Source organism: Natator depressus, chromosome 4, assembly GCF_965152275.1.
Source record: "Natator depressus isolate rNatDep1 chromosome 4, rNatDep2.hap1, whole genome shotgun sequence".
Taxonomy (NCBI): Eukaryota; Metazoa; Chordata; order Testudines; family Cheloniidae; genus Natator; species Natator depressus.
Window position 1 is genome coordinate 13874841 of NC_134237.1, and position 26196 is coordinate 13901036.

Here is a 26196-nt window from a genome sequence, read left to right on the forward strand (position 1 = left end):
TTGACTTCAAAAAGAGAGCAGAGTTGGACCAATTCTGAGCATTCCGGTAACAATCCCCCTCAGGTGCCTACAGTTAGGTTCCTAAATCCATATTCAGGCACCTAAATCAGTGTCCTGACTTTTAAAAGTGACGAGTGTCCACTACTCAGTGGGAGCTGCTGGATGCTCAGCACTTTTCAAAATAAGGTCACTTTTTTAGGTGCCTGAATATGGATTTCAGAGCCAAAAACTAGGTTTGAAAATTTTGGCTATGAACTGTTCTATTTCAAAAGGCACCAGATATATACAGATATAAACACAGAAGTTGTATAGTGAAAGAAAATACCAAGTTCATCACACTTTTTATAGAAACATTAACTTTTATTAATGCAACACCTGATCTGCATTAATAGTGGAAACAAAAATTGCTAGAGTCACAAAGTGAATCACGTGTGCAAACATACTGATCATCGCTATGAGTGTCTCCTCTTTAACAGGTTTCAGAGTAGCAGCCATGTTAGTCTGTAGTCGCAAAAAGAAAAAGGAGTACTAGTGGCACCTTAGAGACTAACCAATTTATTTGAGCATAGCTGTAGCTCACGAAAGCCTATGCTCAAATAAATTGGTTAGTCTCTAAGGTGCCACTAGTACTCCTTTTCTTTTTCCTCTTTAACAGTCAACCTCAGGAAAACAAATACAAAATCCATCAAACAGTTGACAATTATTTCCCGTGAGTCTTCAATAATTAAAAGAGTATCTAATGGTGCATGGAATCACTTCCACTGTGTGGAACAAACAATGCTTTACAGAACAGCTGAACAGAAGGGTTATAAATGGAAAATCTTCCCTGGATTCAGGCACAAGTAATTCTTATTAATAACAGGTATATAAGGAACTGTCACGGTATATAACGAACTATCATACAGTGATCTTAGCACTCCTGCAAGGTGCTGAGTGTCTGACTTACAGTGAAGTAAGCTGTCCTTTGAAGAATCAAGACCATGGCACTTTACAAATATTAATTCATCCCCACAACACCTCTGACGGGGTGTGTGTGTGTGTTATATATATATAGGTAAAATGTTAATAACCCTACAGATTACAACTCTGATATCCTGACAACCAGCCTTGGGCTCTAATCGCTAGACTGTGCTGCCTTTCAGTGTTAATGAGCTGCTATTGTGAGCTGCATGTGGGCATCCAGAGGAGAATGATATTCTTTGTAGTGTTTCTTTAAATGTTAACAGCTGAGAAAGATGAACAAATGGGATTCTGGATTTTTAAGGTACCCAGGGGCACAGTTTACAAAGAAACAATGCAAAGGCCTGTCAAGGATAACTGCCCCTGCATATCAAATATACTGTATTTATAATTGCATTAAACATTTAGGAAATCTACAGACCTTCTGTGTATGAGGAAAGCAGAATAAATGTCTTTTTTTAAATACTGGTAGTAACCCTTTATAAAACACAGCTGGAAGGTCTGGCATCCAATGAAATGGCTCCCGCACAGGTATATTTGACTTTTGTAGGTGCTGGATTGAGAGAGGGAGTGAAATGCTCCATTAAGAGGCATCAAACTGCAATGTACTGGTTTCACAAAACTAAAAGGAAATAAAAAACTCAAATTGTATCATGCATCCTGCTTGAATGGGGTTTTCGCTTTTAACTCTGTAGACATTTTTGCTCTTGCCTTACATAGAAATGCACATACCCTTCTCCAAACTGCTTAATATCTATGCGTCTATTTGTATCTAACATATGGGATTTTAAAATGTGTTTGGTGTTGACCTAAGCCTGCTCCCACTGAGGTCAGTGGGAGCAGTGTTAGGCCATGGCTGAGCGCTTTGGAACATCCTGCTCATAATACAGAACATACTATATTTTGTACATGTGAGTTAGAAGCTGAGAAGTTCCAGGAAGAATTAGATGTTCTGTGGACTAAAAGCCTGTGTCTATAAGGTACAACTGAATGTGATTTTGTTGGCATTTTGCCCACAGTGCTCACCGCTAACTGACATGCATGTGTTTTAAAACCTGATGAGTCACTTTGCACAACATTAACAGATTTCCAGCTGCACATTGGAAGTTAGAAGGTGCTGCTAAACAGGACAACAACTGTACAGGAATGAACGTAACAGCAGGAGCATGCAAAAAAATAAAGTGGAAACGTTTATTAAAATAACCACCTTTCCTGTATATTAAACAGATAAGACCTTTTCCCTATGGTCTAGTGGAGATTTAAGAAATAAATGTTCCTTGGGGGGAAAATTCTTCAGGGCAAGGTAGAGAATGGAAAAGTTGGAGCAATGAAGTAACAAAACCAAGCAGCAGCTTAATCTGCGGTACCATATATGCATAAACATCTAGACACAGTAATTCAGACATTTGAAGAGTTCAGCTAAATAAATAAATGGAAAGGAATAATGAGCCAGATCCTGAATAGGTGTAAATTGACATAGCATCACTGACTTTGATGGCGTTCCATTGATTTACATCAGCTGAGGATCTGACCCAATAAGCAGAATGTAACATTTTAAAATTGGTATGTTGGGATTAAATTCACCCCAGTGCAGAGGATCCTGCATATCAGTTGAGTCCTTGGGACAAAACCTGTTCCTGACTTCTCAGCTGAGTCCACGAATACTTGGTCTGGACAGCGACATGAGGATTGGTATTTTGCAGCAGGGCTTAAGCAGTGTGTAGTCCCTCTGCCGGTCCTCTGCGCTAGCATGAATTTCACCCTGTGAGGCCTTGTCAAAATGACTTCCTCAGAAAATACCCGAGGCTTTGTAGATGATTTGTAGGTTACTACTGTTGTGCACAGATAACTCTTTTACACAAGGTGCTATATTTCAATGTGGATCATACAATGATCTGAACTGTACAACATAAAGACTGAGACAGAAAGGTGATGTGGAGTTCCTGATTTAGCATAACGTACTGCAATAAGCAAATGGCCCACAAACAGAACACAGGCTTTGTAGCTACTGACTCAGTTTCCCCAGCTAAGGAAGGCTGGCACTTAATCTGAGGGGGATGTAGCCTTTCACCAGCAGCACTGGGCATTCTGTAGCTGCCCCCTTCCAAATACAAGAAAGAATTTAAAAGGGACCCTGGGCCAAAGCTATTGGGGTTTCCCTTAGCTGGCAGGTTTATTCCAGAGGTCAGCCAAGGAAAGAAATAAAGGGGCCCTGGGACTCAAAGACTGGGGTGATGGGGAGGAGGTATCTACAACTGGAATCTACATATGTGGCAAAGGAAGATTTACCCCAAATGTTGTTCTGTGGGAGGGGATAAGGTAGGGCAGAGTTCCAAACCCCCTTACCCACAAGGGTTTTCACATGGCATTACTTTCATCCTGGCAAATCAGAGGCTGGACAGTTTCCTCTCATGAGGTTAAATGGAGACATTGCTGCAGAGCAAATCCCTTGAGATGAATGGCTGTAGTTGGCTAGTCTGAGTCTCACTCACTGGGAACACACTTGCAGATCACAAAGGGTTGGGAGCTCCATTACATACAGGAGCCCTTACCTTATCTGCAGCGCAGTAGATGCCTGAATTTGGATGCTTATTTGGTTGGTTCTGGCTTGCATAAGAGGAGCCTGTCGGCTAAAGAAGTCAGCCTGGTGCAATGCCAGTATCTCTAGCCTTCTGTAATTGGTACCAATCTATAGACCATAGCACAATGGGGCTCTGGTCCAGGACTAGGGCTCCTAGGTGCTACAGTAATACAGATAAATAATAATAAACTTTTCTGACTGGGACAGCCCAAAATGTTCTGGGATTGCTGAACAATTGATAGGCTAACACCCTATGCATGAGTGTTCAGCCAGTCAAAAAAGTAGGTCTCAATTTTTCACTGACTATTTGATGGAAATATATTTGTGAGAATGCTCTTCCTCACTGAGGGAAAAAAGGTACCCTTATATTTTAAACTACCAGTATTTAAAAAAAACCCGTTTATGCTGCTTTCCTTAATGTTCCAAACATACCTCAACACAGAAGGTCTGTAGATTTCCTAAATGTTGAATGCAATTACAAATACACTTGCAACGTCTGCCTTTACAGTGCTCCACACACTAGATATTTTGTGAGACATTGACACAGGAAAAAGGAGAACGCTCTATTGTACCCTCAGCTAACCAACCCTGTGTTTTCCAGTGTAAAAAAACATTAAAAATTAAAAACTTGCCAGGCATTTTATTAATACCACACAATGGGATTTCAAACAATACTGGGCAGATCAAGGTGCTGTACGAAAATGTGCTATGAAGCACTTGGCTTCTTAACTGAAAACTAGATATGACCAAACAGGCCTCACTTACAATTTGGCTTAGATTCACAAAACAATTTTGGAGGTAAAAGGCATGATGAGTAACTACTAAAACAATCCATTCATACTCTGTTAATAAGTGTACTCTACACAAAAGACAAAATTAGACCCAGGGCAATATTTTCAAACATGCCTAAGTTCCATTTTCAAAAGGGACTTAGGAGCCCACATTACTACGGTCCTTTTACAAAGTTTACCCCATGTAATTCTAATACATGAATCAGGGTATTATACTCACTGATATAGTGGTTTGAGCTTTTATGGCTTTCAACAGCACTGGGAATATTAAACACTAGTTAATAAAGCAGGATCTCAAGTCATTTTAATATCTGGCTTTAAAACTTACTTAGCAACTGAGAAGAACAGTTTCCTCATTCATTAGCATTTTAGCTTTTTTTATCCCTGTACTACAAATAATCATAATTAGCATGGTGGGTTTTCAGGCAGCGCTGAGTGCCGGGTAGTATTCGGTATTAGATCAACTTGCATAGTTTATTCACCAAGCTCACATGGGAAGGGGGAAAAAAGAATATTAGGATGTCCTGATGAGCGGAGCCCTTTCCTCTTCAGTACTCTGAAATACAAAATGGCAAAGCAGAAAAGTTAACTGCAGTGTGTTAGACAATGTGGAGCTGGAGGACAGCAAATGTAAGACTGAGTTTCAAAGCACCAAAGAAGAGTGATCCTGGTTTTTATCACCCCCTAAGTCCAAATTCCATCCCTTGTGCCATATAGGAACAACTATTAAGGTAAAAAAGCACCACAGGGCAGATTGTGCGTGGTCTTTACATAGATATTCAAGGGGGATGATGCAAGAAGCCACCCCAATTTTGTTCACCCTATGCCAGGACCAGCACAACCGCAGCATATGCTCTACTGTGAGCACATGGATTGTTCCTCATAGGGCTCCCATTGGGAAAGCTGCCCCAAAGGGGCTGGAGAGGAGAAAAGGGCATGCCCCCCTCTTCATGGCTGGTCAGCAACGCTTGCCCATGCAGAGAAGAGGGGAGCGTGCTGCATCATCCTAGGGAATGTGCAGCAGGCACATGCTGTCTGCATTCCTTAGAGATGTTTAGGGGGTGACACAGGGATCAGTGTTAGGGCAGGGCTTATTTAACATCCTCCATGATGATGCTGGAAGGCGACATGAACAGCATATTGACGAGATTACACTGGGAGGAGTTATCTGCACCAGTGGGGACAGAGATAATTAAAAGGGACCTATGGAGGGGCAGGGTCAAAGGCAGGAAATCTTGGAAAAATGCAAGATAATGCATCTTGGGAAAAATAATCACACTCAAAGGGAGGGGGAATCCTGGGAAGCAGTAATGCTGGAGACTTATGGGTGACAGAGGGCACGGTAATACAACTGCAAAATTAAAGGCCAATCTTGGGCTGCGTCTGCAAAAATATTGGGTCACAGAGCAGGGAGGTGAGAGTTCCTCTGCATGTGGCTGGAACCACCTCTGGAAGGTATGTGCTCACTTCTGGGCACCTAGAATGTTAATGACAGACTGGAGGGAGTTCAGAGAGGAACAACAAAAATGAGAGAGGGGCGGGAGGGACAGATTTAGAAGAAAGATTTAAAGAGTTAAATATATTGAGCTTTGCTAAATGACAATTGAGGGGTGAGGACAGCAGTATGATAATAGTCTACAAATAGTTTAAGGCCATAAACACGAGGGAGGGAAAAGAACTGGTGCAATACAAGGGGGTATAACTTGGGCTGTATGATTTTCATGGCCATCACCAATTTCACTGTTTGCAGGAAAGAGCATAGTCTGTGAGAAACATGAAATTCAAACTTTCCACTGTTTTTTGTTCCTTCTCTGGTGCCAAGGAAAGCCTGAGAAACGTGGCTGTGACTGATCTTGCTGGGGTTGGGATGAGGCCTTGGCTGGAGCCCATAGGCCTGCTGCTAGGCTCTCAGGCGGAGCCTGCCAACCAGACAGGGAAGGGAAAAAGAAACTCAGGTGCTCAGGAGAAATAGGATCCGCCTCCCATAAAGGAACCAGGACCAGAGTCGTTAAAACATTCATTGCCAAAAAGCTGAGCAGGGTGCAAGAATGAAGCAAAAAAGTTTTCAAGTGGGAGCAGTCAACATTTGAGGAAAGTCTGTCAGGCTGCAGAAAGATGACACAGGTCTCTCTTGAGGTCTTGCCACAAAACAAACCATCACAAGGCTAACTAATAAGCATGCCCAGGTCCTCACAAACTGAGAAACAGCACACGCACGGTTTGGGTGTGAATTCAGGATGCAGGTTGCGTGTGCTTTTTCGTGCAGTTGCAAGAACCTGTTTAGAAAGCAAAATACACAAAAAGCAAGACTGTCCTAGAGCAACAGCAGCTAGAAGTGGAAAAAGCCTACTAGGGTACCCTGTCTCGGATCACAAAGATGTCCATAGTTTAGCATCCATACGGGACTGCTGAAGTAGGGTGAAGTTTTGGTTCACAATCTTTGACAGCATTGACAAACTTAATGCCAATTTTTTAATATAACAGATCAGAATACACATATGGAACACTTATCTGTGTATGGTACTGTGGTGTTTTTTTTTAAAGTCATAATGTGCATTTATAGCATAAGTTTGTGCATTTGAGAAGGAATTTGGAGGAGCTGATCCACTTTGTATCATCTTTGTATGAGGTATACTGACATGTGGAGATGCTCAGGTTGTAAGATTATAATTGCCATTGAAGGATTAAATATGGTAAGATCAAAGTTAAGGTTGTGCATTATGGAGTGATTTTCAGTTCTCTGAGGAGGACAGTATTGTTGAATGGCTCAAGTGGCAAAGCTGGGATAAGAATCTGAATTAGTTTGTAGTTTCTGGGTGTCCAGAATTGGGCTGTTAGTTTAGATGCCGATTTGGCCTTCAGTTGGTTTGGGAAGAACACTGGGCCTAGAACCAGCCCAAAGTATTACAAGAGAACCTGAATATCAATTTAATACTTTTTCCTCAAAAGGCAACTGTCAAATTGAACAGGGCTCAAAATGTCAATCAAATATGTGGGTTTTTTGGATCTTACCCTTCAGAGTTCACTAGACAGGCTTCTTTTTACAACTAGTGTTTGTAGCTAGCAAAGGAATTAAGAAGAAAACAAAATATTTATATTCACCCACCTTACCATGTATCTTAAACTGGCTGCATAGCTTTGTTTGGGTGCACTTACTCTGGGTCTATTAACACTTCTCTAACCTGGAAAGAGCATTTGCAACAAAAAGCAAAAATGTTGTGGGAACCCAAAAGGTAAAATCAATGACAGGCAAATAAAACACAGATAAACACTGAGAAAGGTCAACTTCAGATGCTACTAACCTCTTCCTTTGTTCCAGGGGGCCTGCATACGAGCACAATGAAACAAATCCCCAAAATAATTCCTAATGCCATGATTATGAAGGGGATGCTGGTTACAACTGTGGCTTCAAACAGAACGCTCTTCAGTTTTTTGGCAGATGCTTCGTCAATCAGAACACTCTGGAGGAGCAGGGAGCATTGAGAGAATAAAATGATACATTTCAATACCTCTCTCTTATTTAGAATAAGCATAAGAGGAAACAGCAGCATCCCCTCTGCCATGATGACTTTGATATGCCTTGCCTCGGACTAGAACTGCTAGCTCTAGTTTAGAAGCTATAGGGATACACTGGTCTGCATTTTCAAAAGTGACTGATGATTGTGTGTGCACAACTGTGGGACACCTTAAAAAGGACAGGATTTTCAGAGGGAAGGTGCTTTCTCTCAAGCACCCCCCAGAGGGAATGGTTCACGAATCACCAGCACACTCCCTGAGATAGCTAACATGTTCCTTGGAGGTCTCCCATTCAAGTACTGACCTCGCTTGACCTTCTCACAGTCTGATCCTGCAAACTGTTGTCAGGTGGCATGCTTGCTGCCAGGAGTTGTCTCACTGAAGTCAATGGGACTCAAGACAGTAAGCACTACTCCCAGCTGTAACTATATGCAGGATTGGCCATTAATTTGTGAGACCTCAGGTTCAGAGCATGAAGGGACATGGCTGCAGGCCACAATGAAGATCCTCAGTGAGATAAAGCTCCTTCCTAGAGATAAAGGGGACTTTACAAAAAGACTATCACAAATCCAAGGAATTCAGGGACCCATCTTCAGTGAAGAAACCTCCCTGGAAGTCTGACAAACTAAAGGCCTGATCCATCAAACTTCTTCCCCCTCAGTCTCTTATGCCCATGAAAGATATCATTGAAGTCAATAGGAGTACCCATGTGAAGGGGAGTTTGCAGGACTGGGACCTAGGACAAAGATCAACCAGAAATTTTATACATAGAACTATTTCCTACCCCCCTGCTAGTGTAAAATTAGGAGAAACATGACACATTCCTCACTTTTTTGCAGGCCCAGTGGTATCACCCTTCTAGACAGGCACACACTGCAATGGAGACCATTTACAATATTTACCTCATTTACATGCACCACGGGGAAAACCAATGTTCTGACGCTGCCTGTTTCACTGTGTAAAAAGACAAAGCACTCAGATTCGGCAATGATTTCAGCTTTCTCCAGACAGATGAGAACACAGCAATCAAGGGGGAAAACTTTCCCATGTGAAGACTCCAGACCCTTCTTATCTTCATTTAAACTTTTAACCTTCCCCTCCCCTATATTAGGATAAGAATCAAGATCTAGAAACTGGAATGTAGTCTTTGTTTTTAAAGCAATAAAATATACTGGGGTTTCCTGGGGAGTGACGGGGGGGGGGGGGGGGGGGAAGAAATCCAGGAGAGGCTTATTAATAGCTGACCTCATGGAAAGTTTGTGCCAGGGAATGGGAACACCAACCAGAGTGGTTGTTGAAGGCTATATGCTGTTATAAGAGACGCACACCAGCTAAAGTGATGCCTGGTATTAGAGTGGAGTTATGTTAATGGTGCCAGCAACACTGGGATAGAAGGTATTTCAATGAGAGATCTCATAACCACTAGAAAGTACAGTACAGTAGACATGAGGAAATATGTTAGGATCCAGTCCCCCAAAGGGATCTGGGCAGATAAGATGCCACCCTTTATATATTTTTCAAGTGCCTTGTACATACAGACTCGTGTGGGAACTTTGACGTGTCAAGTTGAAAGTGAATGGGAGTTCCTGTAAAGTTTTTAACTAGCTCCTGCTACCATTCGGACACCAATCTGGCCTCACCAGCTGGGACTGTGTTTGGCATTTGCTGTGGCAGAAATCATGGCTGTGTGTGGGTACATGTGCATTCCTGTGACAGTGTCTCTCTTATAACTAACCTAAGAACAGTCAGCCAGATCCTCAGTCAGAGTGAATCTATTTTATTGACTTCACAGAAATCATGCCACCAATAAGTTTCGGTTCTGTCACATAGTGTGTTTCACATTTAGGCTTTCGCAGTTTGAAAGATATGTTCAGAAAACATAGCAGGGCCACCGTAGCTTGTGACAGCTCACCCCTGAGTTTTCAGGTTGTTGAAATAACTACAAATTGCCACTGTGAATGTGAAATGAGAAGAAGGAACTACCCTGCCATTTTCTAGGTAAGATTCTATTGGATTGAACTCTCTCTACAAATAATATTTCCTCCAAGGACTCTGCAGACAAAGTCACTTCAAATACGAAGTCAGGCAAGCAACCCTGAAATTCCCACTGCTAGAGGAGAACACTTACATAAATCCATCTAGTTTTCTGACAAAAACATTGATCTGCATTCTCTTGGCAGCTTGTACAACTATCCCAGTCAGCTGTGAAAGAAAGGGAAACTTTTAGAGTAAAAAAAATTTGATTTTTTTTTTAAAAAGTATGATTTCAGCCCAATTTTTACAGTGGGAAGGAGTTGTTTTTAAGATGACAAAACACCACATCTACTAGTCAAGATGGAACTGGATGGGTTTCCTAACTTTACAGGAGAATTAGGTAGATGCATGCAAGGGGACTATTTTTATTTGTATCCATCCAGATACTTAGATGACCCTCATTACTATAGAGCCTGAGAGTCTCTGTACTAATGGGGTCCCTAGAAGCTCCAACTGAGCTTGGGGCACCATTCTGTAAGGCACAGTACAAACATACAGTTAAGAGACAGTCTCTGTCCCAATGTAAACAGATAAGAAAGGCAAAGGGTGGAAGAAAGGAAGTGCTATTAGCCCCATTTTACAGATGGAGAACTGAATCACTGAGAGGTTAAACTGATAGGGCCAAAGTCACACAGGAAGTCTGTGGAGGAGCTGGGAATTGAACCCAGAGCCCTTGTGCCTTAACCATAAAACAAATTGTTACTACAGCCCAAGATAGAGTGATGAATCTGGCTGCATTGCCACTGAGAAGATCCGTGCAAAATAGTCTTCTGTGAGTTGCAATAATAATAATCAACCAACAGCATCATAAATGCTGCAATGTCTGGTGTGTTGGAGGAAGGAGATTTTTTAAGTTTAGAAGTGGTAAAATTTAGCTTTAATTTATTTGGCGGGGCAGCGGTTAGTTCAGATGTCTGTCAATCCCACATTGAGAAAGAATTGTGTAAGAAGGGATTGGGCAATCAGGAACCCGCTGGCACCAAGAGTTTGGATTCCAAACAGCATGTGCACTAGTCCTCAGAAAGGAGCTGCCCTTGCTGAAGCAGAAGGAAATTGTACCTCCCTACATCCTGAGTCAGATTACTGTTTCCCCCTATCATTATGTTGGTCATTCCTTTATTCTTTCCCCTCGTTCTGTTTTTTTACTGTTCTGTTCTCCACTGTATGCCTTCACATTTTCACTTCCAGGCCACTGTGCTGTTGTGTGGATTTACAGAAGAGTAGATTTTTAAAGCCACGGATCAACAGGTACAGTAATAATACAAATGCTGTGCCAGATTCAGTGGTCAACTCCCAGCTACCTCGTGACTCCCCTGAGATGCAAAAATAGCTGTAAACCCAGCTAACGGCTCTTTGACCAAGGCCAGCAACTACTTGGGCTTATTGACATCCAGGGATGAATGCAGAGCCTCCATCTTGAACTTTTGGGGCAGTCTGAATGGATTTAGCCTCTTGAGGCACAAGATTGGTCTCCAGTCTCCTGATTTTTTGGCCCTGAAGTAGACAGAGAAGATTTCACTTTCTCAGGGGAAACTGGGCGATGGCTTTGGTGAACGTGAGACAAAAGCTGGAGCCCGCGGACTGCTCGTCACTCTATGAGCCAGGAAGTGAGAAGGAAGAGAGCCAAGTGAAGGAGGGGTTTTCTTGGAATGCTATCGAGTGGCTATGATGGAAAACACCAGCTGCATGGAAACGATCTCCACCCTTCTCGGGCAAAAAGAAATCCTGTCCCACACAAAGGGAAAACTTCTTGTCAAAACCTGTCCTTGAGGAGGCTGCCTAGCGTGGGTGGGTTGGTGGGAAAGCTTGAGATATCGCTAGCAGCAAACTGATCCTTTCTAGTACTGAGAGCTGTGGAATTTGGAACAGAGGCTGGGGCTTGGAGTGGGAAGTGCCTTTCTGAAGAGGTCTTGCTGGCGGGGTGTCTCCCTGCCTTCCTTCTCTGGAGGAAGGTCAGTCTTGGGGTTCATCATATGAACCAGGCTACTGCTGAGGAGGTGGAGAGGGCTAGTGAACAGGGTTTAGAGAGGAGATTGCCAGACCAGGGAAGAAGCCAGAATAAACACTGTGAAACCCTCTGGCCTGCCATTATCTAAGCCATCACATTCATGACATCACATATAAACTGGATGCTTAAGGGAATAAGGTTTAAGGACTCATTCTGAGTCAATGGGAGCTGGCTCAGGCCTTAGCATCTTCCTTCCTTCCCTGCCTTGGAAGTGTATTCTACAAGCCCATATCTTTGGTGAAGTCTTGGCTCTACAAAAGCAACACTCTAAGTGCACAGATCAATACCGAGGCTCTTGTATCGCTTTTCTGCGTAGAGCTTGGTTGTCTCTCTCCGGGGTCTGGTATTGTGTGATGCCCCCATTTCACTGTGGGGCTGATTGCTACCCGGAGGTGGCTGCCTTCATTTATTCACTTTATCTAGTGGAGGGAGAATCAGATTCCCTGCAAGTCATTTCAAAGGGAAGCACATACTTACAGGATTGATATCCAGAAATGTTTCATGATCCTCCTTCCTGGGATGCATGCCCTGTATGTCCTTAATATACTGCTCATCTGCTTGGTAAAAATGTGGGGCTGATAAAAGGATGGGGACCCCTGGAATTTTAAAACAGCGAAGTCACTATTTTCTAAAGAGAACAATGCATCAGATCCCCACCCAGCCAGCCTATCAGTGTGGCTAGCAACAGAAATAAGATACCGCGCACACACCATGAAACAACTTTCAATACAACATCACCGCTAACAAATTCCCAGAATCCAGTAATAAATAACTGAAGAAAACTGGTTTCTTCTGGGGCCCATTCACTTCACTGGAAGCACTTTACAGAAGGCAACATGGCATGGTAGATAAGGCACTGAACTGGGACTCAGGAGACCTTGGTTCTATTTCTGGCCCTGCTGGCTGAGCTTGGGCAAATCACTTCATCTCTCCCTGCCCCAGTTCCCCATATATAAAATGGGGTTAATGTACAAGCTCCTTGTGAAGTGCTAAGAGATCCACTGATGCAAAGTGCTATGTAAGAGCTGGGTATTGTTATTTATTAGTCTTGTGGTCCAAACAAACAGATTCCAACCTAGTTCTGGTGCATACTATCTAGGTTCTTACACTCATCACTTCAGCCATCAAGTACCTTCCAGCAGGGCATTAAGCAATGTGACTAACATCTATCACATGTAGTTTGATTCTCTTCCGAGGGTTAGGCCCTCATCCAGCAAAGCACTTGGATACGCAGGTAGTCCCATTGAAGCCAAAAGAGTTACGCTAATTGACACTAGCTGAGGATTTAGCCCAGGGGTGGCCAACTTGTGGCTCCGGAGCTGCATGAGGCTCTTCAGAGGTTAATATGCGGCTCCTTGCATAGCTGCTGACTCTGGGCCTGGAGCTACAGGCGCCAACTTTCCAGTGTGCTGGGGGGTGCTCACTGCTCAACCCCCTGCTCTGCCCCAGGTCCTGCCACCACTCCACCCCTTCCCCCGAGCCTGCCATGCCCTTGCTCCTCCCCCATCCCCACCAGAGCCTCCTGCGCACTGCAAAACAGCTGACTGAGGCGGGCAGGAGGTGTGGAGAGGGAGGGGGAGGTGCTGATTGGCGAGGCTGCCAGTGGGCAGGAGGTGTTAGCGGATGGGCGGCTGCTGGGGAACATATTACGGTGGCTCCTTGGCAATGTACATTGGTAAATTCTGGCTCCTTCTCAGGCTCAGGTTGGCCACCCCTGATCTAGCCCTTCGTGTCATACATGCTGTGAGCACACTGCACTTCTGAGGTGTCGCTCATGTTACAGTCTGGCCACTTAGGCACCTGTGTAACTTTAAGTACATGAGCACTTTCATTGCACTGATTAAAAGCGATTCTACTAGGACTATTGTATTCCCAACACCGACTGGGTCTAAGGACGTTCTAAAGAGGTGTGATTACAAATGTCATGCCAATGAAGCACTGAAGACAGCACAGAACACAACTTTCACACGCTGACTGGGGAAGTGACATTTACCAAAGCAGAACTTGCCCTAGGCCAGTCCACCCTGATTAGTAAGGAGGCATACCTGAGCAGGAAACACCTGGCCCTGCAGCAGGTGTTCTCAAGGAGAACAGAAGTGGCTGGGAGCAACTCGGCTCTAGCAGAGAAACTGAAGCTGGATGAGTGAGGCAACAGGCAAGGAACGGCCTGGGAGAATGGACAGACTTGAAAACTATATTTTGAATGTGTTGTGAAGTTAATAATGCAGGAGCCCCTAACTGGGAGAAAGGTTGGGGCCTGGAAGCCGGAGCCTGAAAGGCTCAGCTCCAGCTAGGAAGGGCTGGGAGTAGCTTGCCAAAGCAGGGAAGACCCTGAACACCAGAGGAGTTTGGGGCTGTGCCCAGTTTAATGGTGGAGGCAAGGCTCTTGTGTTCAGTTTTTGAAATGTAAGTTAATAAACCAGACCCTGAGGAAAGCTGTTGGATTTGTAAAAGCCTCTTTGAGTTTACTGAGGAACCAAAAGGGGAACCGGAGGAGAGGAGCTGCTGGCAGGGCTGCCTTGAGGCCATAAGGGGTCACCTGGGCAGAGGTGCCCCATCTTCATGGAGGGGAAATTCACCCAGTACAGCCAGCCAGCATGAGGCCTATGCACCAGGGTCATGTGATGTATAGGCCCCAGTAGTGAATTTTGCCTACTAAGGCGTGACTGTGTTGCGTAGAGCATGGCTGGCTGTGATTGCTTTTAACTTTACAGTCCCACTCCTAGGATGTGCTTCTGACTCCAGTCTTCATATGATGTAAAACTAGAGCTTGAGCAGATGACATCTTTCAGGAATGCTATTTCAGATCTGTTTTCTTCACTCCTGTAGCCTTTTAATAATAACAGGTGATACTGGGCTTGATTTGGCAAGATGCTGGACTCTCTCAGCTCCCCATGACTTCATGTAGAATTGAGAGTGCTCAGTACCCCACAGGATCGAGCCAATTGCCCCAACGTGGTTCAGTTAAACGTTAAAATGTGCTGCCCCAGAAGTATTTCCCACACTCCCTGGATACATACCTTGCTTGCAGATGCTGACGTTCAGGACCCCTGAGCCGTGGCAGTTTCCTGCTGGCACACAGAATCCCGCATTGTCCGGGTTCACTGACGTATTGGCAAAGACCTTTTCAGGGGGCACAAACCGATAGGCAGGGATTCCAGACACACTCACAAAGCTATCAAAAGTTATATACAGAGATCTGTGGGGAAGAAAAGCAAGAATCTGAATTTATAGACACAAGGACTTACTAGCCTATGCTGTACAGTCTTCAAAGTGGCATCTGCATGCCCATTTGGATTTACAGTAAGCTACAGGCCTGCTCCAAAGCCCACTGAAATCAACAGAAGCTTTTCCACTAATTTCAATGAGCTCTGGATCAGGTCCTATACGCCTTCTTGTGGTGTTACATGAAAAGGGTGAGCTTTTTTTTTTTTTTTTTTTTTTTAAAGAAGAGGTCTGGGGCACAGATGCCTGGCCTCAGAAGGGTTTCTCAAGTCCTCAGGATTATCTTTTCAGCCATAAGATTTCAGTGGTGCTGCAGCTGTTTAAGCCACAGATCTCACAACCACAAAAGTGACAATGAAAAGAATGGATGGGGGAGACAGTACCAGCAGGCCCCAAAGAGGGCAATTCTTGAACCCCCAACATTGCCTGGATTCATCTAATGGGGGTTATTTTCCTGATTTAAAAAGAAAATGGCATGTCAATTTTGTTTTCAAATGGCAGAGAAACCTAGGAGGAAGGAGGATACTAGGTAGAATGACAAGAGAAAAAATCCCAGGCTCTTCCATATCCCATTACTTGTGTATGTGCGCATGTGTCTCATGGTGGAAGTGATGTCATGGAATGATGCATTCTGGAATGTCTTTACTAAACTAGGAAGCGCGAGAGGATTTCACAGAGGGAAAGACGTTTCAAATAAGGTCTGTTTAGCATGCTTGTGCTGTCTCCTCTCATCCTGCTGAGGGAGGGAATTCAGCAAATATTTCAGGATTTAACTCAAATTTTCATTTTACTTTTGTCACAAATAGTTCATTTTTAACCAGATGTGACTTGGTTTTTAGGGGTTAACTCACTCCTACTTGTTGAGTGAATTAATAAAGGACAAAAAGAAAAGGAGTACTTTTGGCACCTTAGAGACTAACCAATTTATCTGAGCATAAGCTTTCGTGAGCTACAGCTCACTTCAGCTCAAATAAATTGGTTAGTCTCTAAGGTGCCACAAGTACTCCTTTTCTTTTTGCGAATACAGACTAACGTGGCTGCTACTCTGAAACCTAATAAAGGACAAATGTACTTAAGGAATAGAGCTTGTAAAACATAACATTAGGGAAAAAGATTTGAAATCTCAGAAGGATCCAGTGTGAACAGTTTGATATGTTACGTTTGGAACTATTCTCCTTACCTGCAGAAATCAGAAGAAAAAACATAAATTGTTTCATCTGTGCTTATCAATGGGTGGAAAGCACTTCCATCTGTCCCATTGATCATATTACATGACTCTGTAGTCCACCAGTTAAGTGACCTGCAGTAAAAGAAGCAGAGAGAGGGAACAAAAGAACCAAAGAATTATTGAGCAATGGTGAGTTAATACCGCTTGGTTGGTGTGGGAAGGACTGACGTCCTGACTCTCATTCACACCAAAAGTATGTCTACACTGCAGTCAGAGGTGTGACTGTAGCTGGGTAACGGTGCATGGCTATAGCACTGAAGACACGGTGGCACAGGCTTCAGCGCAGGCTAGGAATGTGAACACACACCCAGGTTTCTGGGTGGACTTGTACAACCCAGACTGGGGTCTATGCCATTGTGACTTCACTGCTATTTTTAGCTGTGCTAGCTAGATTAAAGCTAGTGCAACTGTGTCTACCTGTGCTTTAATCAGACGTCTGATTGCAGTGCAGACCTACCCATAGCGCAATGGAAATAGCTCTGGCAGTGTATAGGGGGCTGAAAATGCACATAAATTTCAATTACATCCCCTTTACATTGGGGCCGTAGTGTAACTGAGAATCTGGCTCCCAAGCAAAAAGTTGCTGGCAAACATTTTAATTAGCAGCACAGCGTTTTGGGTTATTCACTTTGGGCTTGTTTATGAGCCAGACCACATGTCAAGCAAGTGTGTTCGAACCCCCTTCTGCCTCTAGACAGGTGTTGGGATGGTGCCCAATTGGTATAGCCATACTGAATGAATGGTGTGAGAACATGGCTTGACATGAGTGAACTTCAAAAGAGGATTCTGGGAGCAGAATCCTTCTCTTAGCATCAGGCAGATGCCAGAGGTGAAACTGGCTCCATGCTGCGTGTAGGATCAATACTGATCTTTGGGTCAGCAAATATGTCCACTTGAAAGCAAACAACATGTGTAGAATGTCCTGAATGGAGCACGGGCTGACCGGGGCATCTCGACCCTGTTGGAGGACATCACGCAGGGGGCTGAAGTGAATGATTGATAGGGGAGTGAATATGGGGTAACGTTCAGCTGGCATGGCTCTGCAGTCTCCTCCGAAAGTACTAACCAGGTAGAAATTAGTAACCACACGCCCACTGGGCACGCTTTTAAGACACGTGACCCCTTTGAGGAAAGGCTATAAAAATCAAACAAATTAAATTACTGTTGGGGAATTCCTTAACTGACGCTTGAAGAAGCTGCTAGACCGAGTAGCCAAAACTCTGCTCCGTGGGCTCAAGTAGGACTGTGACCAGAGGTGTTTCCAGGCAGCCGAGGCCTGGCCTTGAGGGAATCCGAGACAGACTACAGGGCTGAGGAGACCAGACCTGGAGGGAAGATGTCATCCATAGAATTGGTAACCACCACCACCTCTGTTTGCCAAGCAGGAACTGTGTGAGACTAGCACAGGGCCTGTTTGGGTATGTTTGTGAAAGAGGCTCGCTAAGAGGAATGTATAGCTCTTACTGTATAGTTCTTTAATGTCTAACATAGGAGTTATGTACTTAAATGTAACCCTTTACCGCTTGTGTAATTCTCTCTCAAATAAACTGTTGTGAATGCAAGATAATTACTGTGGACCTTTTTAATTGGTATGACAGTAATCTGCTCCACTGGGAGCCATTAAAGATCCATTCAGGGGTTGTAGCCCCCTGGTGCCAACAACACGCTCCCCAAACCTTGGGTCTGGATGCAGAGGAGTAGGCAAGGCTACTTGCTGGGAACAGTGCGGAATGGTCCAAGCCTTGCATTAGAGGCTCCACCCCACTACTTGATACCCAGAGTAGCTGACCAACTGCAGGGTGTGGGGAGCTATCCCCAGGAGCAAGGAAGCAGGGGATGACTGACTCATCGGAGACGCAATGTCTCCTGGGTGGGGCAGTTTTATGCACCACCCCTTGCTAACTACTGTATCCAAAGTCACAATCTGGGTGACTGAGCAACAAAATAGCATATGAAATTTAATGTTGATAAATGCAAAGTAACACACATTGGAAAACATAATCCTAACTATACACATACAATGATGGGGTCTAAATTAGCTGTTACCACTCAAGAAAGATCTTGGAGTCATTGAGTGGATATTTCAGAGAACTATCCACAATGTGCAGCGACAGTCAAAAAAGTGAACAGAATGTTGGGAATCATTAAGAAAGGGATAGATAATGAGAGAAAATATCATATTGCCTCTATATAAATCCATGGTACACCCACACCTTGAATACTGTGTGCAGATGTGGTTGCTCCATCTCAAAAAAGATATCTTGGAATTGGAAAAGGTTCAGAAAAGGGCAACAAAAAGGATTAGGGGTATAGAATGGCTTCTGTATGAGGAGAGATTAATTAGACTGGGACTTTTCAACTTGGAAAAGAGGTGACTAAAGGGGGATATGATAGAGGTCTATAAAATCATGAGTGGTATAGAGAAAGTAAATAAGGAAGTGTTTATTTACTCTCTCATAATACAAGAACAAGGAACCATCAAATGAAATTAATAGGTAGCAGGTTTAAAAAACAAACAAGAAAGTATTTTTTCATGCAACACACTGTCAACCTCTGGAACTCCTTGCCAAAGGGTGTTGTGAAGGCCAGTACTATAATGGGTTCAAAAGAGAGCTAGATAGATTCATGGAGGATAGGTCCATCAATGGCTATTAGCCAGGATGGTCAGGAATGGTGTCCCTACCCTCTGTTTGCCAGAAGCTGGGATTGGGTGACAGGGCATGGATCACTTGATGATAACCTGTCTGTTCATTCCCTTTGGGGCACCTGCCATTGGCTGCTGTCAGAGGACAGGATACTGGGTTTGATGGACCTTTGGTCTGACTCAATATGGCTGTCCTTAAATTCTTAATCTACCCCTTTGCGTGAAAGCCACCAGAAAACAGCAACTAACAAGAAAATTTAAGAGAGGGAAACAGCAAATGGAAGCAGGATCCAAGTATGTTTACTCCAAATAAAGATAAATGTCATTTGTATTATAGAAATCTGCAAGAGTACACGGATGGATGTTGACTAGCAGGAAACACATGGAGCAAATCTTCAGCTTCAATGCATTAATGCAAGCTCCACCACCCTTAATATTTATTGTATACGTAATAAAATCAAAGGGAAAACTAAGTAATAGCCTACAATACTGCTAAATGCTCAGTGAATATGATGTAGCAGTTAATTGGCAACAGTTTTAAAGTTCAAGCTGATTCTGTAAAATCAGTATGCAGAGAAATACGTCCGTTCCTATATGGAGTTTGTAGTTATAGTCCCCAGTTTTTCAGTAGGAGTTTTGACATCAAGCCAAAAGAATCACAAACTAAACCCATGCATGCTAACCAAGTAAGAAAGCCCTTGGGGGGACCCCACCTGCAGTTGACCTGGCCTAGCTACATCACAGTCAAAACTATAGAGCCCTGTCTCCACTAGGCTTTTACAACAACCGCACCAACGGACAAACAGACCATTTTGCACAGTGAAGACATATCCTAAGATGATTTGTTTAACTAACCCCTGCTACAATCCTAGTGACGATGAGGCAATTGCAGTTTTAACCTATGTACCTTGGCCATATAACACTGGTTAAAACTACAACTTCTCCCTCTTTACTAGGACTGTAACATGAGCTAGCTGAACACAGGACAGCTTAACACATGTTTAAAAACTCACCTTTCTCCCAGGGAAGACAAATGCCCAGACAGAATGGACTTGGTCAAGTTGTTAAACTCTCCTTTTGTGATAGAAACAGCCTTGTTTGCTGAGAAGTTACACTCACTAAAACTGTATCGGCTCCAACATCCACCCCTCCCACTTCTGGCTGCCCAGGGTGTGGGTTTGCTCATGCAGGCAGCTAGTAAAATCCTGGGGATTCTCCTGAGCAATTGCAAGTTGTGGGAGTGTTTCTCCCTCTCCCCATCTATCCACCTAGGTACTTATACTGCTTCCATCCCTGTAGCATCTGAAATGCCAGCAGTAATGACATCCCTCAAAGAGGGTGCAATATGTCTGTGTGGGGGCATGGCCACAACCCAGCCTCATTCTGGCACTAGCTGGTGGCCTGTGGGCAATGGTGGAGGGAGTGGATGCGGCACCCATGTAAAGGTGTTTTGCTCCCTCAGCACATTCTGCCTGCCTCTGTCCTCTGCAGGCAAAAGCGAACTTGCTGTGGGATTTGTGGTGAGTAGAGAGCTTGCCACTAAACTGGCTTCTCTGTAAAAATGTCAGAAATGAAAGGCGTTGTCTCTGCTGACTGAAAGGTCTCAAAGGAAGGGAGATGTTTCACACCGTCCGGTTCAACAACTTACTCTTTTCCTCTCCACTCCACGATCTTCGAGAAGTTACGGTAGTTCATTTTCCCACTGAGAACAACATATTCACCGTCATCCGTTCCATTCATCTAGAAACACAGAAGAGTTCGTCTGCACAGTGCGGGGCCAGTCGCTCCCTAGGGCAGCTGGCTGATGCACTAGAAGAGGGTGGAAGGTGTCTACTGTTGTGTCACCCTGTTACCATGCGTTGGACTCTGCTGGGGGCTGCAAGCTAACTGTTGACAGAGAGGGACCATCAACCTAAGTATTCCAGATGATTTCAAGGAGAGAGAGAAGGGGTATCCAAGATATCTATGGCCCAAGCCATAAAGAACTTTAGAGACTGAAGCAACACCCTGAATTGCAACCAGAAACAAACTGGCAGCCAATACAGTCTCTCTAGGGCCCAGATATTTATATTATGATATTTTCTGCAATGAAATGCTATTAAGTAAGTGGGCAGCCACATTCTGTCTCAGCTGAATTTTCCCAGTGGTTTTCAAGGCTAGTCCCACAAACAGTGTGTTATGGGGGAGTAAGGCATGAGCAACAGTGATACGGTCCACATCTGACTAAGGAAACTCTGCAATCTCGACAAGTTACCTTATTAAATAAGCCAAACTCTGAATCAATCTTAGGATGAAGCATATGAAGGGTTGACAAAAGTTTGTCTTTGTAGCCCCACAGTAATTCGTGGACAGTGTGTGTCATAAACAAGTTTTCTTGGTATAATATTAGGAGAATCTCTGTGGGTAGCCGTAGAGAAGTTGATTTGGTCCATTCCATTGCAGTCTGATATGAGAGAGGAATCAAGAACAAGTTGATACAGTATTAAAATAAAATGTACTTATATACACATAAGCATCAGAACAGGGTACAGGCATGAAGCATATTTTCAACCTTATGACTTAACAGGTAATTTACTGGTCACTGGGATTCTTTTGATATGTTCATATCAATATCTGCTTTCACAGGCCCCAATTCAGCTAAACATTTAAACACTTGCTTAAATCCATCCCTATTCAGTAAAGCACTTAAGTTTCATTCCATTAAGTTAAAGCATCTCCTTAAGAATGTACATCAAGTTAAACATGTGTGTAAGTGATTTGCTGAATCGAGATGGTCCTTAAGCCCAGTAACCTATTGGCCTGAGTGACTGAATTTTACGTTTCAAGACGTTGTGGCTCTGAGGCATTAAACCAAAGTACATACAAAAACGTTTTGCTAAACAGAGGGGGTTTGCTGAAGCACAGAAGCCTGTTACCCAGAGAAGAGTTTGAAATTTAGTTTAAAAAAAGATGTGGCTCAGAGTTGTGAACCCAAGTGCTGACTGAATGCTAAAAAGGTGGCCGCTTCTCCAAAATGCATGGACTGGCTGCATCACCTACTCCGTGAAGACAGCACATGCTGAACGGAATGGAATTTATTTTCCCTGTAACCTGTGGTACATTGCACTTTCTACAGCTCAACAGAAGAAGTGAAGTTAAACAGATAGGTGAAAAAAAGAGCAAAACTGACATAACAGATTGGTACAAATCAAATACTCACAGAACTGGAAGGGACCTCGAGAAGTCATCTAGTCCAGTCCTCTGCACTCATGGCAGGGCTAATGATTACTTATGGCATCAAAATCATGCTATCAACAACAGAATGGAAACCTGGTTGTTCCCAGCGAGTTTCTACCCTGATTTCCCAGACAGGTGTGGGCAGGGATTCTTTTCACGGAACAGTGTTAGTCAAACAGCACAAGAAACTACTTCCCTAGGTAGTCCACAATAGGGTTTTTGTACCATTGTCCTCAGAAAAAGAAACCTTAGTTCATCCAGGTCAGAGAAACCATGCTTGCAAGAGCTGCATTTAAATGCACTAACAGGAACGACCCCTGTGTGGACTGGGCTAGAGTTAGGCTTGGCAGAATTTGATTTTTATTTTAATCATTTTGACAGATAACGTCAGTGGTTATTTTCAAGCATTTTCTTCAATTTTTATCAATTTAAATTTTCACAGCTGTGGGAACTTGTGAGCATGATCAGACCATAACTACTGAATGACAGCAGGCACTGAGATTCTAAAAGTTAAAGCTTTACATCGCATGTCAAAATGCACATCGTAAAGATCCTCAAATCAAACTCCAATATGTTCTCACGCAGCGTTTTCCTTACTTTGCCTAGCTGTACATTTTGATTATTATCGATGGAAATAGTTTTTGTTGGGGTAAGAGGGTGGCTTGCCCCACGATCTGGAGAGCATAGGGCTAAGCCAACCCTGATTATGGAATGAGTCCCACTGAGGGGAATAGGGCAATTCCCTATAAAGTAAAAGGGGAAGCCCAAAGAGCTGTCGCAATGTCAGACGCTGCAGGGGAAAAAAGGCTCCTGCAGGATCATGACACCAGGGAACTTGGAGAGTAAAGCCCAGTGTGCAGGAGGCTGAGGTATGGCAGGGCTGTTGGGTGAGGGAGCTGGAAACCCTGACTGTTTGGGACTGGAAGTCAGAGCCCCAGTGAGGGAGAGCTAGGAGATCAGACTCGGACAGAAGAGCCTTGAGGGGTGAGAGAAAATGCCAGAGCTAAGTATGGACTTTTTCTTAGTGTTGTTGGTATGCGCTTTAGTTTGGGACTCTGGGTTGTTGTAAACTAGTTCTGGTATTAAGCTACCCCCAGGCAGGGGTACTGTTAACCACAGAAAGCCTCTGAGTTCTTAAAGGGTATGTCTAGATCAGGGGTGGGCAAACTACAGCCCGGGGGCTGCATCCAGTCCTCCAGACATTTTAATCTGGCCCTCGAGCTCCAGCCGGGGAGCGGGGTCAGGGTCTTGCCCCACTCCACACAGCTCCCGGAAGCAGCAGCATGTCCCCCCTCCGGCTCCTACCCGTAGGGGCACGCTGCCCCCGCCCCAAGCCCTGCCCCCGCAGCTCCCATTGGCCGGGAACGGCAGCCAATGGGAGTTGCAGGGGCGACGCCTGCGGATAGGCCAGCACGCAGAGCCACCTGGCCGAGCCTCTGCTGCTTGAGGTAAGCGCTGCCTGGATCCTGAACCCCTGACCCTCTCCCACGCCCCAAACCCCTGCCCCAGCCCTGATCCCCCTCTGAACCCTTCGGTCCCAACCCGGAGCACCCTGAACTCCTCATTTCTGGCCCCACCCTAAAGCCCACACCCCCAGCTGGAGCCCTCACCCCCTCCCACACGCCAACTCCCAATTTTGTGAGCATTCATGGCCTGCCATACAATTTCCAAACCCAGATGTGGCCCTCAGGGCCAAAAAGTTTGCCCACCCCTGGTCTAGACAGCCTGCGGAAGCGAGCCTCCCAGTGCTGTAACACAGCTAATTTTAGAGCATTAGGACATGCCCTTCTAAAGCAAGTCCCTCGACCCAGGTGAAGAAGCTCTCTTCCACATACACAGAGAACCCGGAAGAGAAAAAAAAAAGCCAGAGGCGGGGAGCCTCCAGACACTCCTGGTCGGGAGGGGATGCTCAATAAGCAGCAGTCCTTTTAAGCTGGCTTGTGTGAGTATGGTAAATTGACACTTTGCCAATAAAATACTTATCCTTCCTCCAAGCTTAGCTATAGTCTTTGCAGTATTACTTCTGGCAATCTGTCATAGCCGATAGCATTAAGAAGAGGTAATGTTTAAAAACACTCATGTGGTAGCAAGGAGACACAGGGGAAACAATTGCATTGGTTGCAACCACAGATTAAATTAACTTTTTACAGAGCCTTCATTAGACCACAGTTATGTAGCCAGGCATACAAGAACCTACTTCTACCATGCTTGATACAGCTGCAAAACGAAGTGAGTGTCCCACATGATCGAAGTCAATGAGATTACTGCAGTGGGTTTGCAGGTCAGACTCAGACTGCAATGCTGAGTGTTAGAAATAGTAATAAACCTGTCATTTTATTTCTCTTTGCAACTATTATTCAAAGTTATTAGAGAGACAAGGTGGGTGAGGTAATATTTTTCTATTGGACCAACTTCTGTTGGTGAGAGAGGCAAGCTTTTGACCTTACACAGAGCACTTCTGGTTTGGTGCTGTGGACCGTAGGAAGCTTGCCTTTTTCACCAACAGAAATTGGTCCAATAAAAAAATATCACTTCACCCATCTTGTCTCTCTAATATCCTGGGACCAACACAGCTACAACACTGCACATTCAATGTTATGAGAGACTACTTTTTATGGCTAAAAATACTCCACAACAATGCAATTTCTCATTCTTAGAGTTAAACTCCTCCCAAGCCCGAATTTTAAGACGTTTCACCACATGATGAGCTGCACTCTTACTTGTGCAGTTGGCAAATAATGTTGTACCACTCACTAGCCAGTAGCTCAGATATTCAGTGCTGGCCATCAGATAGCCAGCTTCTAAACGAAAGGCTCTGGGCTGGTCAACACTGAAAAGTTATGTCAAAAGTTATGAAAAAGTCCACACCCTTGAGTGAGGTAGTTAAGCCAGCCTAACCCCCCGGGTAGACATCTCTAGGTTGATAGAAGAATTCTTCCGCCGACCTAGCTACTGCCTCTCAGGGAGGTGGGTTAACTACAGCAATGGGAGAACCCCGCCTGTCGCTGTGATGAGTGTCTACACTGAAGCTCTGCGGCAGTATGTTTTACACTGATGTATCAGTGCCTTCAGATGATCATTGATAGGGCCCTACCAATTTCATGGCACTGAAAAACGTGTCACAGACCGTGAAATAAGCCCTTCCCCATAAAATCCGATGTCCTTGTTCCTAGGAGCATCTCAGCGTCCTAGCTCCGGCTGGGCTGGGAGGGACAGGACTATCCATCCCCTGTACAGATGCTCGGTGGGGGAAGAAGAGACCAGACCCACCTCCGTCTGCTGCAGGATGCTCTGGGACTGAGCAGCAGCCTCAGAGGTTCCTGCAGCTGGAGGAGACTTGTGGAGCTGGGTCCGATCTTCCCTGCGTTGCTGGGAGTGCCCCAGCTGGGGAAGCATAGGACTTGTCCATCCCCTGCACAGCTGCTCAGGGGGAAGGGAGATCAGACCTCTCCTCCAACTCCAGGAACCTCCTGAGGCTGCAGGAAGTTCTGCGGTTGCTGCCTTCCAAATCCAGCTCTGCAAGCAGCACAGAAGCAAGGGTGGCAATCCCATGAACCCCCTACAAGTTTGCGACCTGCCCACAATCCTCTTTTGGGTCGGACCCCCATAGTTACAACACTGCGAAATTTCAGATTTAAACATCTGAAAACATGAAATCTACCAATTTTCAAATCCTATGGCCGTGAAATTGACCATAATGGACTGTGAATTTGGTAGGGCCCTAATCATTGAGCATCCAACTCCACCACAACAATACTGCTGCCTGAGCTTCTGCTGCTAGCAGTCACCCAAGTTCCCTGTATTGTGAATTAGTGTCTAACCTAATGAAGTTACATTCTGGCACATGAGCTGAAAGTCCAGCTGGAACTCACTTGAGGGTTGTTTGGTTTTTTAGAGAAATGATCTGCTTCTACATAAAATAATTAATTTTTACATTAAAAACCAAGGAGAAAACTTCAAAACCCTCAAATCTTATTTTTAACAATAAAAACT

General features: G+C 44.4%; 1 protein-coding gene across 3 annotated transcripts in view; it reads right to left on the reverse strand.

Moving 5' to 3' along the window:
* Window positions 1-353: 353 nt before the first annotated feature.
* SCARB2 (scavenger receptor class B member 2) overlaps window positions 354-26196 on the reverse strand; it is a 38479-nt gene continuing 12636 nt past the window's right edge. Inside the window, exons 4-13 of one of the 3 annotated variants that reach the window (XM_074950450.1) lie at window positions 21242-21430; window positions 20636-20727; window positions 16296-16415; window positions 14911-15089; window positions 12368-12486; window positions 9977-10050; window positions 8751-8802; window positions 7635-7793; window positions 7444-7514; window positions 354-4888 (exon numbers count right to left, since the gene is read on the reverse strand). In XM_074950450.1, the coding sequence (XP_074806551.1) occupies window positions 7485-7514; window positions 7635-7793; window positions 8751-8802; window positions 9977-10050; window positions 12368-12486; window positions 14911-15089; window positions 16296-16415; window positions 20636-20727; window positions 21242-21430 (1014 nt within the window). In that variant the 3' untranslated portion in view covers window positions 354-4888; window positions 7444-7484. Of the gene's footprint in view, window positions 4889-7438; window positions 7515-7634; window positions 7794-8750; window positions 8803-9976; window positions 10051-12367; window positions 12487-14910; window positions 15090-16295; window positions 16416-20635; window positions 20728-21241; window positions 21431-26196 lie in introns of all 3 variants that reach the window. The other 2 variants (XM_074950449.1, XM_074950448.1) reach the window with 2 other exon arrangements.